General features: G+C 46.4%; 1 protein-coding gene across 1 annotated transcript in view; it reads left to right on the plus strand.

The window, feature by feature from the left end:
* LOC128685248 (A disintegrin and metalloproteinase with thrombospondin motifs 6-like) overlaps window positions 1-16255 on the plus strand; it is a 267981-nt gene that overhangs the window by 96663 nt on the left and 155063 nt on the right. The window contains exons 2-3 of the mRNA XM_070082935.1: window positions 3049-3242; window positions 3652-3837. Of these exons, the coding sequence (XP_069939036.1) occupies window positions 3049-3242; window positions 3652-3837 (380 nt within the window). The remainder of the gene's footprint in view (window positions 1-3048; window positions 3243-3651; window positions 3838-16255) is intronic.

Consider the following 16255-nt stretch of genomic DNA (forward strand, 5'->3'; position numbering starts at 1 on the left):
TCCTATCCAGCTTGGTCGTCCTTCAACGGCGGGTGAAAATCCTATTCCCGCCACAGAGCTCTTAAGATAAGGGATTAAAGATTGTAAATATAGATTAGAAACGAGGCAGAGGGCTGGGATCAGGGATTAGGGATAGAGGCAGCTTGTGTGGTCAGGATGTATGTCCAACATGGAGACCTGGGGAGCCTTTCTCACCGTGTTTTATGTCTGACATTTATGTAGTTTTATATTTGTCCTTTGAACCCCATATGTTTGTCCCGCCCATACTCCTGGTCACGACCCATGGAGTGGTTCGAAACGTTAAAGAAACCTAACCGGTGAATCTTAAACACATTATGAAACCACATGTTTGAGATTTCGTAGGTTGAAACCGAGTGAGGGGGCTGCTTTTTATACCCTGAGAACGGTGTGTAGATCATTACAGAGATCTGACGGCCGCCTGGCTGACAGACGTGGCTGAGAGTCGTCTGTGTACAAGGGCTAACTGAGACCTTGGGATGATGTGTGAATATTTTCCAGCCAGTGTCTCGTGGAGGTGAGAACGTCAGATGTGCTCTCTCATTGTGAGCTTAACACAGGTGAAAATACTGGAAGTTGTCTTACAGTTATGTTGGAGTACTCTGTCTCTGACTGCCTGTTTATCTGTCTGTCTGTCTGTCTGTCTCTCTCTCTCTCTCTCTCTCTCTCTCTCTCTCTCTCTCTCTCTCTCTCTCTCTTTCTGTTTGTACCTTAAATTTTGTTTAAGGTAAGATAAAAAGTTTCTTTAAATAATATATATATATATATATATATATATATATATATATATATATATATATATATATATATATATATATATATATATATATATATATATATATATATATATATATATATATATATATATATATATATATATATATATATATATATATATATATTATATATATATATATTATATATATATATATATATATATATATATATATATATATATATATATATATATATATATATATATATATATATATATATATATATATATATATATATATATTATTTTTGACCTCAGCGCTAGCCATGGTGGCGTGTGGACGTTTCGCTCGCTCTGCTCTGAGCATTGGTGACAATTTTTCCCGTCTCCCCGAGGCACCTGTCCTCTTATTCTTCCCGCTGGGCACATCAAAGATCCGAGATACCGTTCATCACCTCCGTTTTTCTAGTCTGCGAATGTTCTATGGTTTTAGAGTGAAGCCGGTTACTGACTCAGAGGGTGCAGGAGTCCAGCTCTACCGGAGTTGAAGCAAGAGAATCTACGTGACCTATTTGGGAACTGAGTGTTCCCGTTCCTCTTTTCATTCGATATTTCTGTTTGCCTCTTCTTTCTATCGTCTAGTTTTGGTCCACATGTAATCTGCAGACACCCGAAGAAAAAGCTTTGATACTGTGAGAACATATATTAATTTCTTATTCTCTTTCAATATCCTCGGCAGCTTACACAGTGTCACTACCATATATAACAGAGCAGCTGTACACTGTAGGTGTTCACACAGTGTATAACTGTAGCTGTATATTGCAGGAGTTTACAGAGTCCAACAGTCGTGTAAATAAGATCGGTGCAAACTGTAGGTGTAATGAAGTTTATTTAAAACAAATAGTCATCACTCATATCCTCTACGTTCTCAAAGTCATGTTAGTAGTCTATGCTCAACACTGCCTCTACAGTGTTGTAAGAAAGTATCAAGGAATTGAGGCCTCCTTGTTGGTGGCTTACAGCGTCACTGGCAGCTTATGCCATATTGTGTGTTCAGGGGAGAGATGGAAGAAAAGGAAAGTTCACTTTTAAAATAAAAAGAGTAACAAGAGGTTCTCAGTTAGGTCAGGTGGACCACTGGACTTCCTTGCCCAAAACCCCAGCGGAGTGTACACCTACACCACACCTGAGTTAGTGTGCTGCTTTCCATGTTAAGTAAAAGTACACAAATGCAACTAATGTGACATTTTATTGTGGCAACGTTTCGCTCTCCAGGAACTATATCAATCCATAGAACATCAACAGAGTGAAAAAAATGGACCTAATGAAAGTTGCTAAGATTTCACCGCCCACAAGATGTGTATGGGACGCATAACAAAACTATTAAATCACCTTCAGTCTTCGATGTGCCCAGAAGTCTGAATAAGATGAGGACAAGTATCTCAGGGAGAATGAGGAAAATTTGTCTCCGATAATCATCCAAGAGAAAGGCGTCCATATACCAGCAAGGCCGACCAGGACTGATGGACCATGGGGGTCAAAGTATCTAAGGTTGTTGTTGAGATATATGGGTTTATACGGCTTCTAGAAGTAGTATATGGGATTATACAGTTCATGGGGCGCAGGAACTCTACAGATTTGGTTATACATCACTAGCTACATCGTGAAGACGAAACAGTGTAAATATTTAACTGGAGTGCAGAGGAGCATGCGCCTTTGTTTACAGCGTTATTAAGACGATGTATACCATATGTGTAGAGTAATGCCGCTGACGCAGGTGAAGACAATAACTAGTGAACACCATGATACATGACGTGAGAATTGTTAGTTGGCTAGTGGAGAAATAAACTCATTGTTTACAATTGTGTTACTCAGCATCACGTACATTTTTTTTTATCTTTAAACCTATGAATTTACAACCTAAAAGCTGTCATCCTGCCTCATCTCATCTCAAGGCTAAACCCTATGTAAGAATAATGTATATAACGTCAAGGACCTAATCCCCAGTCTCCCAGGATGCGACCCATAACATTTGGTTATTGATTCCTAATAGAGCATGTGCTACAGGTAGGCACCACAGCCTGGCTGAACATGAACTTTTTTACGTGTGAAGGTACTCTTAATGTTACGAGGATAAAATGAGATATTCTGCCTGCTTGCTCATGTTCGGGTTTATGTACTAGGCAACTAGACAGAACTAACAAACTGAGAAATACACACTCTGGTATGTATAGATATATCAGCAAATAGACAAAATCTTAGCCAGGCGGATGTTGGATGATAAGAGGGTGATAGATGATGTTTTCTTCTTGCAGTTGAGTATGTGAAGACGTTGGCGTCTTATGAGGTGGTGACGCCCAGGAGAGTGATGAGTGATGGTACCTTTCTTACTCACCACCTCCCGCACCACCACCACCACCACAACCACAACCACCACACCAGGGACAAGAGACACGTCCAGGAGCTTGAGCTACACTATGTTATTCCTCTGGATGGCCACGACCATCACGTATGTGCCTACCAATGTTTTCCAGTGTCTACCATTACTGGTTGTATTATTATTACTATTGTTATAATTATTATTATTATTATAGTAATAGTAGTAGCAGAAGCAGTAGTAGTACTATTAGTAGTAGACGTATTAATAGCAGCACGGCTATTACTACTATTATTAGTAGACCTAGTAATAGCAGCAGTAGTAGTAGTAATAGCAGCACCTGCAGTAGTGGTAGTAGTAACAGCAGCGGCAGTAGTAGTAATAGTAACAGCAGTAGTAGTAGTAGTATTAGTAGTAGTAGTGGTAGTAGTGGTGGTAGTAGTAGTAGAAGTAGCGTGAGAGCTTAGCCCGGGTAGAGAAATACCGTGTATATAACGAAGGAAGTTAGACATGACACCTGTTTCTCTGTATGGGCCTCCAGGTGACGCTGCGACCCAACAAGAGGTTCCTGGCCCCACATGCAGTAGTTGAGCGACTTCGTAAAGGTTCTCTCCTGCAGGGAGGCTCTGAGGTGGAGGTGGTGGGAAGACTACCTTCCTGCCACTACCACGGCTTCGTCAGGAACCACACTTCCTCCAGGGTCGCCATCTCCGCCTGCCACGGCCTGGTAAGTACCTGCAGCAATTTAATCTTTGCATCAATTAACGTTTAGGATAATTTATTCTGAGTACTGGGTGTACTGGATCTATATCTGAACCAACGTTCATTTCCTCAGGTGAGTTGACTGTTTCCAGTACCTGACACCAGTGTTGATCCCAGTATTGACACCAGTGTTGTTCCCAGTACGTGACACCAGTGTTGATCCCAGTATTGACACCAGTGTTCCCAGTACGTGACACCAGTGTTAATCCCAGTATTGACACCAGTGTTCCCAGTACCTGACACCAGTGTTGATCTCAGTACTGACACCAGTATTGATCTCAGTACTGACACCAGTATTGATCTCAGTACCGACACCAGTATTGATCTCAGTACTGACACCAGTATTGATCTCAGTACTGACACCAGTACTGATCTCAGTACTGACACTAGTGTTGATCTCAGTACTGACATCAGTATTGATCTCGGTACTGACACCAGTATTAATCTCAGTACTGACACCAGTATTGATCTCAGTAATGACACCAATATTGTTCCCAGTACTGACACCAGTATTGATCTCAGTACTGACACCAGTATTGATCTCAGTACTGATACCAGTATTGATCTCAGTACTGACACCAGTATTGATCTCAGTACCGACACCAGTATTGATCTCAGTACTGACACTAGTATTGATCTCAGTACTGACAGCAGTATTGATTTTAGTACTGACACCAGTATTGATCTCAGTACTGACACCAATATTGTTCCCAGTACTGACATCTGTATTGATCTCAGTACTGACACCAGTATTGATCTCAGTACTGACACCAGTATTGATCTCAGTACTGACACCAGTATTGATCTCAGTACTGACACCAGTACTGATCTCAGTACTGACACCAGTATTGATCTCAGTACTGACACCAGTACTGATCTCAGTACTGACACCAGTATTGATCTCAGTACTGACACCAGTATTGATCTCAGTACTGACACAAGTATTGATCTCAGTACTGACACCAGTACTGATCTCAGTACTGACACCAGTACTGATCTCAGTACTGACACCAGTATTGATCTCAGTACTGACACCAGTATTGATCTCAGTATAACAAAAAAGATTATTTGGTATTCTGTTAGCGGGGAGTTAATGATATGTCTTCGGAGGCTTCTTACTTTATTAATAATGTCGTAGTGGGTACACAGGCTTGTGTGTTGTGCCCATGGCCTGGGCAGGGCCATGCCCACGAGAGAGAGCTGGGAGTACTTGTGTCTCCGTGAGACGGAGGCATGGGCCGGCAGGCTGGCGTGCCTACCACGAGGCCTGGCTACAGAGGGCAGCACCTGAGTGGTGCGAAATATGAACTAAGCTGGCAGACAGCATGGGCTGTCTGTGCAGACAGTACAGGCTATCTACATACGCTCGGCCACCTACCGCGCGTTGTCCCGACACGACAATACTGGTAGTAAAATAAACTCGGTCTCTCTCTCGTAGTAACGGGGCACAGAACACAAAATAAAAGCATATATATACATATGAACATGGAAAAAAAAACTTCCTACAGGGAGGGAAGAAAAAAACATGTGGGTGTGCTAAACATCGTGGTCAAAGGCAGTGAGCATCGAAGGGCATCACTGCACGCCTTCCTGCGCCTGGACAGATACTGCAACACAGGAGACATCGCTGCAGCTGAGCTGTGACGTAACAGGTTACGGTCTCCTCTGGAACAGTGAAGCAGTCATCGTAGGAGTCGCTGCAGGTTTCACTCAACCTGGGGCACGACATGCTGGTGCCCTCGAGTGAGGTGTCGACAAAACTCAGCAACTGGGCAGGACTTCTGGCAAGTAACTCAGGAGGACACTTCTCGACTGGTACTGTCACTGGGCTGTCACTGCCGGCGAGCGTGGAGCGAGTTGTGGAGCGAGTCGTGGCAGAGACGACTGGGCGAAACATCTGGGAGTCGTAACATCATACACCAGACTGCAGTGAGAGAGCTAGCAGTCAAAGTGGCATCTTCTTTGTGCAGGCTGCTCACTGAAGCTTGTGACACGAGGCTGACACAGCGCCTGCTGACAGGGCTAAATGTGGCTTGGCGAGTATCAATCGGCAATTGGAGTTATAGCAGAGGTTAGTCTAAGCGTCCCCAGACTTGTTTCTCTACATATAACTGCACTCTGACGGTCTGGAGGTGAAGTGAAACAAATCTCGATGGGAATCGTAGCAGGTACAATTCTGCAGAACAACACGAGCGACGAGCATAAAAGCTTTCTGTACAAGAGGGCTCGGTCACTCGGAGCTGTCTTGACATCAGCTGTCAAACGTACTGGTCACACGGGTGACTTAGCACAGTGGTGCTACTGAGGTCTGGCTCAGACCTCACTGGACACACGGAAACTTTAAAAACACACCGCGGTACAACATGGCTTAAACTAGCAAATGATACTTTTCTGTGCATAAAACTGACTAAGACATACTAAAATGTGGGAACACTGACTGAGAGGAATTTATTAACACACGACATATATCTTCTCTCAATCTTCTCGACAATACTGAAACAATTACTGAACACTCGATGGTGACATCATGTGATGTCAGGCGTGATGACGTCAGCAGCACTGACGTCAGCAGACATCTCGAGGTGACGTCATGAAGTCGGGCAGCATCGTGGGTGACGTCAATGTGATGCGGGCAGCAGACCACAGCATGTGGCCTTGGGACATCTGGTAACTCACGTAGCTCGTAGGTCTACGTGACATCGCCCACACCCACGTGGCGTCGTGATCCACGTGGTGTCGTGATCTACGTGGCATGCTGGTCCATGTAGCTTCGAGTGGACTCGGGCACTCGGATACACAGCTCTGGCAATGAATTCACATGAAAAACAGCAGAAAACACAGCAGAGGGAGTGGGCAGTGGTGAGTGTATGGTAGTGTGGTGGGGAGGAGCGTGGGTGAGTGTATGACGAGGGAGCATCTGGCGGTCTCTCCTCCTCCCACCCACAAACACAGGGAAACACACTGGATGCAGGAATCACCACAAGACTCACCTCTGGGTTGCTGAAACAGCTGTGCTGAGCTGAACAACAACAGCAACAACATACAAGTGACGCTGAACACGTGACTTGAGAAACAGCGTGGAACATTGTAGCGTGGAGTCACTGTAGTGTGGGGTCACTGTGACGCCACTTACAATTTTCGGAGAATTTCGGCAAATTTCGGCCTGGATCCTGCTTGTACCTGTGTCTGGATGCTCAAACGTGCAGACACGACATCAGGATAACTTGTTGAGAGACGGATGCTTCTTGCATGGGATGATGAAGTGAAGATGACTTCATCCCTCTTCCTTCCTCGCTTTGGGCAAACACACTGCTGCGACCACCGCTGGTACCAATATAACGGAAAAGATTATTTGGTAGGTGCTGCAAGCGGGTAGTTAATGATACGTCTTCGGAGGCTTCTTACTTTATTAATAATGTCATAGTGGGTACACAGGCTGAGAAATTTCAATTACTCAGATATGGTAAACATGAGGAAATTAAATCTTCATCAGAGTACAATACAAATTCTGGCCACAAAATAGAGCGAAACACCAACGTCAAAGACCTGGGAGTGATCATGTCGGAGGATCTCACCTTCAAGGACCATAACATTGTATCAATCGCATCTGCTAGAAAAATGACAGGATGGATAATGAGAACCTTCAAAACTAGGGAGGCCAAGCCCATGATGACACTCTTCAGGTCACTTGTTCTATCTAGGCTGGAATATTGCTGCACACTAACAGCACCTTTCAAGGCAGGTGAAATTGCCGACCTAGAAAATGTACAGAGAACTTTCACGGCCCGCATAACGGAGATAAAACACTTCAATTATTGGGAGCGCTTGAGGTTCCTAAACCTGTATTCCCTGGAACGCAGGAGGGAGAGATACATGATTATATACACCTGGAAAATCCTAGAGGGACTAGTACCGAACTTGCACACGAAAATCACCCACTACGAAAGCAAAAGACTTGGCAGACGATGCACCATCCCCCCAATGAAAAGCAGGGGTGTCACTAGCACGTTAAGAGACCATACAATAAGTGTCAGGGGCCCGAGACTGTTCAACTGCCTCCCAGCACACATAAGGGGGATTACCAACAGACCCCTGGCAGTCTTCAAGCTGGCACTGGACAAGCACCTAAAGTCAGTTCCGGATCAGCCGGGCTGTGGCTCGTATGTTGGTTTGCGTGCAGCCAGCAGCAACAGCCTGGTTGATCAGGCTCTGATCCACCAGGAGGCCTGGTCTCAGACCGGGCCGCGGGGGCGTTGACCCCCGGAACTCTCTCCAGGTAAACTCCAGGTAAACAGGCTTGTGTGATGTGCCCATGGCCTGGGCAGGGCCATGCCCACGAGAGAGAGCTGGGAGTACTTGCGTCTTCCTGCTAGGCCGCTGTGTGAGTGAGACGGAGGCATGGGCCGGCAGGCTGGCGTGCCTACCGCGAGGCCTGGCTACAGAGGGCAGCACCTGAGTGGCGCGAAATATGAACTAAGCTGGCAGACAGCATGGGCTGTCTGTGCAGACAGTACAGGCTGTCTACATCAGTACTGACACCAGTATTGATCTCAGTACTGACACCAGTATTGATCTCAGTACTGACACCAGTATTGATCTCAGTACTGACACCAGTATTGATCTCAGTACTGACACCAGTATTGATCTCAGTACTGACACCAGTATTGATCTCAGTACTGACACCAGTATGGATCTCAGTACTGACACCAGTATGGATCTCAGTACTGACACCAGTATTGATCTCAGTACTGACACCAGCATTGATCTCAGTACTGACACCAATATTGATCTCAGTACTGACACCAATATTGTTCCCAGTACTGACACCAGTATTGATCTCAGTACTGACACCAATATTGATCTCAGTACTGACACCAATATTGTTCCCAGTACTGACACCAGTAATGATCTCAGTACTGACACCAGTGTTGATCTCAGTACTGACACCAGTATTGATCCCAGTACTGACACCAGTATTGATCCCAATACTGACACCAGTGTTGATCCCAGTACTGACACCAATATTGATCTCAGTACTGACACTAATATTGATCTCAGTACTGACACCAGTATTGATCTCAGTACTGACACTAGTATTGATCTCAGTACTGACAGCAGTATTGATCTCACTACTGACACCAGTATTGATCTCAGTACTGACACCAATATTGTTCCCAGTACTGACACCAGCACCTGACACCAGTGTTGATCCCAGTATCTGACACCAGTATTGATCCTTGTGGGATCAGTACTGGTCTTGATGTGTCTATGTTAATGTTTGCTGATGATCTAAACTTAACAGGAAGTCCCAGACCAGGAGAGAACACCGAGGCTCCAGGAAAACTTGGATACGCTCATAATTGATTCAACAGGTGACTGCTGGAGTTCAATCTTAATTTAACAAATGGTTGTCAGAAAGATTAGGGTATGAGGAGGCTGCCAAAGATGCACTAAGGAGGTGAGAAGTTACAAGTATCTGTGAAAGTGAGGAAGGTGACAGTAGAGGCATCATGCTAAACACTGCCGGAGGGACATATCGGCTGTGTATTGAGAGATGTAGTCTAGGAATCCTTCAGAATAGCACACACAATGCATGTTAGGCCAGTCTTCGCGTAGGTAGCCCCTACGTTGAGCCTCTATCTGGTCGAACATACAGAGAGTAATAATGTCAGATATATTTAGTGGAATTGACGCAGACATAGATGAAGTGTTTGAAATGCGATCTCCAGGTGACACAACTGGGAGGTATGAATGCAGAGCTTTCATGGGGATGTTCAGAGAGTCTGTTGTTTTACAGTGATGTAAAGTGACGTGAGATGGAGGAGAAAGAGGTGGAGTTAAAATCCATTCTTAATTTTATGAGTAGGTATGATAATGTTGAGGAGGTCAGACACCAGTAACGTTAGTTGACGTAACTTAAGACCGTGATCAGCAGCTGTTTACACACACACACACACACACACACACACACACACACACACACACACACACACACACACACACACACACACACACACACACACACACACACACACACACACCAGTGCTATTCTTGATATATGCGAACGACATGATGGAAGGAATAGACTCTGAAGTGTCCCTTTTCGCAGATGATGTGAAGTTGATGAGAAGAATTAAATCGGATGAGGATGAGGCAGGACTGCAAAGAGACCTGGACAGGCTGGACATGTGGTCCAGAAACTGGCTTCTCGAATTCAATCCTTCCAAATGCAAAGTCATGAAGATTGGGGAGGGGCAAAGAAGACCGCAAACAGAGTATAGGCTAGGTGGACAAAGACTACAGACCTCACTCAGGGAGAAAGACCTCGGGGTGACCATAACACCGAACACATCACCGGAGGCACACATCAACCATATAACTGCTGCAGCATACGGGCGCCTGGCAAACCTGAGAATAGCGTTCCGATACTTTAATAAGGAATCGTTCAAGACACTGTACACTGTGTATGTTAGGCCCATACTGGAGTATGCAGCACCAGTCTGGAACCCACACCTGGTCAAGCACGTCAAGAAGTTAGAGAAAGTACAAAGGTTTGCAACAAGGCTAGTTCCAGAGCTCAGGGGAATGTCGTACGAGGAAAGGTTGAGGGAAATCGGACTGACGACACTGGAGGACAGAAGGCTCAGGGGAGACATGATAACGACATACAAGATACTGCGGGGAATAGACAAGGTGGACAGAGATAGGATGTTCCAGAGAGGGGACACAGAAACAAGGGGTCACAACTGGAAGCTGAAGACTCAGACGAGTCACAGGGACGTTAGGAAGTATTTCTTCAGTCATAGAGTCGTCAGGAAGTGGAATAGCCTAACAAGTGAAGTAGTGGAGGCAGGAACCATACATAGTTTTAAGAAGAGGTATGATAAAGCTCAGGAAGCAGAGAGAGAGAGAGGACCTAGTAGCGATCAGTGAAGAGGCAGGGCCAGGAGCTGAGTCTCGACCCCTGCAACTACAATTAGGTGAGTACACACACACACACAGCTTACTCATATCTTGTTTCACATTATTGAGTTTCTTATTTACTTTTCCAGTTCATTTGTATATTTCTTCAGAGTTTTTTAAACAGTCGTTTCATTGATATAATTCTCGGCTGCCAACAATGTTTAACCTTCTGCTTGTTGCTAAGGTCTCCTACACACCTTTATTAAAGTTTCCCCTGATGACACTTTAAAAATGTTGGTAAGTGTGGCGTGTACTGAGTACTTTACGACTTAAATATTAAAATAGTATACAATACCGACAGGTTGGTAAGACACATACAGTAGTTAAGTATCTTTATTCCGAAACGTTCCGCCTACATAGTAGGCTTCTTCAGTCGAGTATAGAAGAGTTAGCAGAAGTTGTAGAGATGTGAAGACGATGTAATCAGTCCATCTTGAATTGTTCCAGACTTTGGAGCAAAACTCTTCTCCAGGTTGAGGGACTGATCACCACAAAACTGCGTCTTCAAAGGTGATGGACTGATGACATCGTGTTCACATCTCTGCTGCTTCTGTTGACTCTTTCTTACTCGACAGAAGACGTCTACTGTGTGGGCGAAACGTTCCGGAATAAGGATACCAAACTCTGCGTCCATCACACAGCCAGTATGCTGCTCTCTCCACCAGCCAACTGGCAGTTCAGAATGGAGCAGTTCTGGGGCCCCCACTGCTCTACTGATTGTCCAGATCATTCAACCAATAGCCTGAGAACTGGCTTCCCCAACCAAGGTGAGGCTGGTATCAGGAGAGGTTGGTGCCAGTAAACCCTGGTGTCAGTAGAGGTTGGGGTGCACAGTGATGTGGAGTCAGCGTGGAGGAGTGGGCAGTGATGTGGAGTCAGCGTGGAGGAGTGCGCAGTGACGTGGAGTCAGCGTGGAGGGCTGTACAGTGACGTGGAGTCAGCGTAGAGTAGAGAGGTGCACAGTGAACAGTCAGCGTGGAGGAGTGCACAGTGACGTGGAGTCAGCGTGGAGGAATGCACAGTGACGTGGAGTCAGCATGGAGGAGTGCAGTGTGTGGAGTCAGCGTGGAGGGGTGCACAGCGATGTGGAGTGAGCCTGGGGGAGTGCACAGTGAGTGGAGTCAGCGTGGAGGAGTGCGTAGTGACGTGGAGTCAGCGTGGAGGAGTGCACAGTGACGTGAAGTCAGCGTGGAGGGGTGCACAGTGATGTGGAATCAGCGTGGAGGAGTGCGCAGTGACGTGGAATCAGCGTGGAGGAGTGCACAGTGACGTGGAGTCAACGTGGAGGAGTGCGCAGTGACGTGGAGTCAGTGTGGAGGAGTGCGCAGTGACGTGGAGTCAGTGTGGAGGAGTGCGCAGTGACGTGGAGTCAGCGTGGAAGAGTGCGCAGCGACGTGGAGTCAGCGTGGAAGAGTGCGCAGTGACGTGGAGTCAGCGTGGAAGAGTGCGCAGTGACGTGGAGTCAGTGTGGAAGAGTGCGCAGCGACGTGGAGTCAGTGTGGAGGAATGCGCAGTGACGTGGAGTCAGTGTGGAGGAATGCGCAGTGACGTGGAGTCAGCGTGGAAGAGTGCGCAGCGACGTGGAGTCAGCGTGGAGGAGTGCGCAGTGACGTGGAGTCAGCGTGGAAGAGTGCGCAGTGACGTGGAGTCAGCGTGGAAGAGTGCGCAGTGACGTGGAGTCAGCGTGGAAGAGTGCGCAGTGACGTGGAGTCAGCGTGGAAGAGTGCGCAGTGACGTGGAGTCAGCGTGGAAGAGTGCGCAGTGACGTGGAGTCAGCGTGGAAGAGTGCGTAGTGACGTAGAGTCAGCGTGGAAGAGTGCGCAGTGACGTGGAGTCAGCGTGGAAGAGTGCGCAGTGACGTGGAGTCAGCGTGGAAGAGTGCGCAGTGACGTGGAGTCAGCGTGGAAGAGTGCGCAGTGACGTGGAGTCAGCGTGGAAGAGTGCGCAGTGACGTGGAGTCAGTGTGGAAGAGTGCGCAGTGACGTGGAGTCAGCGTGGAAGAGTGCGCAGTGACGTGGAGTCAGCGTGGAAGAGTGCGCAGTGACGTGGAGTCAGTGTGGAAGAGTGCGCAGTGACGTGGAGTCAGCGTGGAAGAGTGCGCAGTGACGTGGAGTCAGCGTGGAAGAGTGCGCAGTGACGTGGAGTCAGCGTGGAAGAGTGCGCAGTGACGTGGAGTCAGCGTGGAAGAGTGCGCAGTGACGTGGAGTCAGCGTGGAAGAGTGCGCAGTGACGTGGAGTCAGCGTGGAAGAGTGCGCAGTGACGCACTAAGCACAATACCAGGCGGCTCAGACAAGCATATAGTGTGGTGCAGACCAGACCTCAGGCAAATGTTGAAACTCTATCCTCTATCTTCTGATGTCCCGTTTTGTACTCTGATGTCCCTGATTGTCTTCTGATGTCCCTGTCTTCTGATGTCCCTGTCTTCTGATGTCCCTGATTGTCTTCTGATGTCCTTGATTGTACTCTGATGTCCCTAACTGTATTATGATAGTCCTGATTATAATATGTTGTCCCTGTCCTCTGCTCCCTGACTGTACCTGCTGGATGCCCTGGCAGGGAGGCAGGTACCAGACAGAGCACCTAGGATACCTGCCCTAGCCTTTAGTACTGACACGTGACACGGGCGTCACAACATGCAATACGGGCGTCACAATATGTAATGCGGGTGTCGCAGTCTCTTGCTTATCCACGGATGGCTGCCCGTCTTAAGGTGTAATAACTGCCTTCTACTTCTGAACAAGGTTGGGGCAGGTGGAAAGCCTTGGGAGTCCTGGCCTTGTATGCCACAATAACACCACCCACATCTTTCCAGTTTTTGTGGCTCTGCTGAACTGACTAGTCCACTACTTTTTTTTTTTACACATAGCCATGATGCCTTTGTCACCTTTGACCTGTATTCCTTGAGGAGACGTACTTGTAACCTCTAAGATTAAGACATGTGCACAAACAAAATTTTTATTGATGTTGCCACTCATGGCTTTATCAGTTCTGATACTTACCTTTAAAAGCACACAGTATGTATAACAGACAGAAAGGTCAGGTGTGACCCAGTAAGACAGGTTGAGGCCACTTGTCGGAAACGAGTGGGCGGGGCCGTGTACCACATGTATGAAGATGGTTAAAGTTTAGAAGGCTCTGTCTAGCATGGGCCTGTAGGACTGATGTCATTCTTAAGTCACCTGGGGCAGTGTGTGGGATGGACAAAAATATTCTAGCGAGAATACTGGAGTAGCTGAAGTTCCCTGAGTTTTGTGATAGTGTTTGTAATCAAAATAATTAAGGTTTCAGTAAATCATTCTCTTTGACAAGTAGCTCTGCTGCCTCCCACATCATAACATAACCTTGTGTGCTATGATATTGAACACACGCTGCTTGTATCATCACGGCTTTAGGCATATCTGTGTTCTCTAACACTCTGGTGCATGGTCCTGTCTGTTTCTCCCATGTGTACCTTATGACATCCTCCACAAGGGATCCTATAAACAACAGCACATTGTTTCTGCGGTATTCACAGGTTTTGGTTGCACCAGATCCTTGGTGGTGACCGTGGAACTGGGCGCTGTTCTGTTGTGGCTGCTTATGAATACTGAGGTGATGTTGCTGGCCATATTACTGACAAGAAAGACTATATGCATGGTGGAAGTTTTTTCATATATGTTGTCGATGGTCTCCCTTGATGTGTAGAGCATTCATTCTACTCAGAGTAACGTATTGTGGAAACTATAGAGTTTCAAAGACGTGTTTGGTATATTTTCATTCTTTCTCGAGAAAGTGTGGACTGGAGAAGCTATAAACCCTAAGGATGAAACCTGTGATGACAGCTCCCTTGGTTCTGGTATCATGGTGTGAGTGGAAGTGAAAGAGGTCGTTCTTATTGGTGAACTTCCTGTAAACTTTAAATGTCAGTGTCGTCACCTGTTTAGATTAACATGTGTCGTCACCTGTGTAGATGATGAACATGTATCGTCACCTGTGTAGATGAACATGTGTCGTCACCTGTGTAGATGAACATGTTAGGGAGGTAGATAGATGGTTGTTGCTCTCCTGGCGTGAGTTTAATGGTGACCTTCATGTTGTTGTTGATGTTGCTTTGTAAGACGAGTCTCAGGTCGGTAACGGCTTGACAAAGCCTGGAGAGCGGAACGTTCCACAATAAAAATGTCACATTAGTTTTGTGACATTATACTGTGGCAACATAGCATAGCCATGTGAGGGCGCTAGTACAGCAAGAAGAATGTTCCACACAGAGGCTAGCCAACACAACACTTGTGTGTTTCTAGCTGTCTGTGTATTACCACTGACAAAGTCAATACTTGTATAACATCGTTAAATACCTTGACTGTCACCAATTCTGGCAGTCTGTAGGTACTAACGTGCCAGTACCTGCACACTACCTGTGACCGTGTCAGGTCCTAGCGTTTGTCTACCTCTGGTACGCGACCTAGGGGCATTCTGATGAATCCTTGCTCAACCAAGCTATTGCTGTTGGCGGCTCACTGGCCTATATATTCATCTGGACCATAGCTGATATTTTTTTATATATATTTTAGCGCCTACACATTAAGCAGAGGGACGAATTTGCATTTGCTGAGCCTATATCATATGATGAAAACTCGGGTCACCATGCCCAGGCTGGTGACAGTAGTGACTGATGTTGTGACTGACTGAAGCACAGTGTTGTGACTGTCTGAAGCACAGTGTTGTGACTGACTGAAGCACAGTGTTGTGACTGACTGAAGCACAGTGTTGTGACTGACTGAACCACAGTGTTGTGACTGACTGAACCACAGTGTTGTGACTGACTGAAGCACAGTGTTGTGACTGACTGAAGCTCAGTGTTGTGACTGTCTGAACCACAGTGTTGTGACTGTCTGAACCACAGTGTTGTGACTGTCTGAACCACAGTGTTGTGACTGACTGAAGCACAGTGTTGTGACTGACTGAAGCACAGTGTTGTGACTGACTGAAGCACAGTGTTGTGACTGACTGAAGCACAGTGTTTTGACTGACTGAAGCACAGTGTTGTGACTGACTGAAGCTCAGTGTTGTGACTGTCTGAACCACAGTGTTGTGACTGTCTGAACCACAGTGTTGTGACTGTCTGAACCACAGTGTTGTGACTGACTGAAGCACAGTGTTGTGACTGACTGAAGCACAGTGTTGTGACTGACTGAAGCACAGTGTTGTGACTGAATGAAGCACAGTGTTTTGACTGACTGAAGCACAGTGTTGTGACTGTCTGAAGCACAGTGTTGTGACTGACTGAAGCACAGTGTTGTGACTGACTGAAGCACAGTGTTGTGACTGACTGAAGCACAGTGTTGTGACTGACTGAAGCACAGTGTTGTGACTGACTGAAGCACAGTGTTGTGACTGTCTGAAGCACAGTGTTGTGACTGACTGAAGCACAGTGTTGTG

The sequence above is a fragment of the Cherax quadricarinatus genome, chromosome 8 (assembly GCF_038502225.1).
Source record: "Cherax quadricarinatus isolate ZL_2023a chromosome 8, ASM3850222v1, whole genome shotgun sequence".
Taxonomy (NCBI): Eukaryota; Metazoa; Arthropoda; class Malacostraca; order Decapoda; family Parastacidae; genus Cherax; species Cherax quadricarinatus.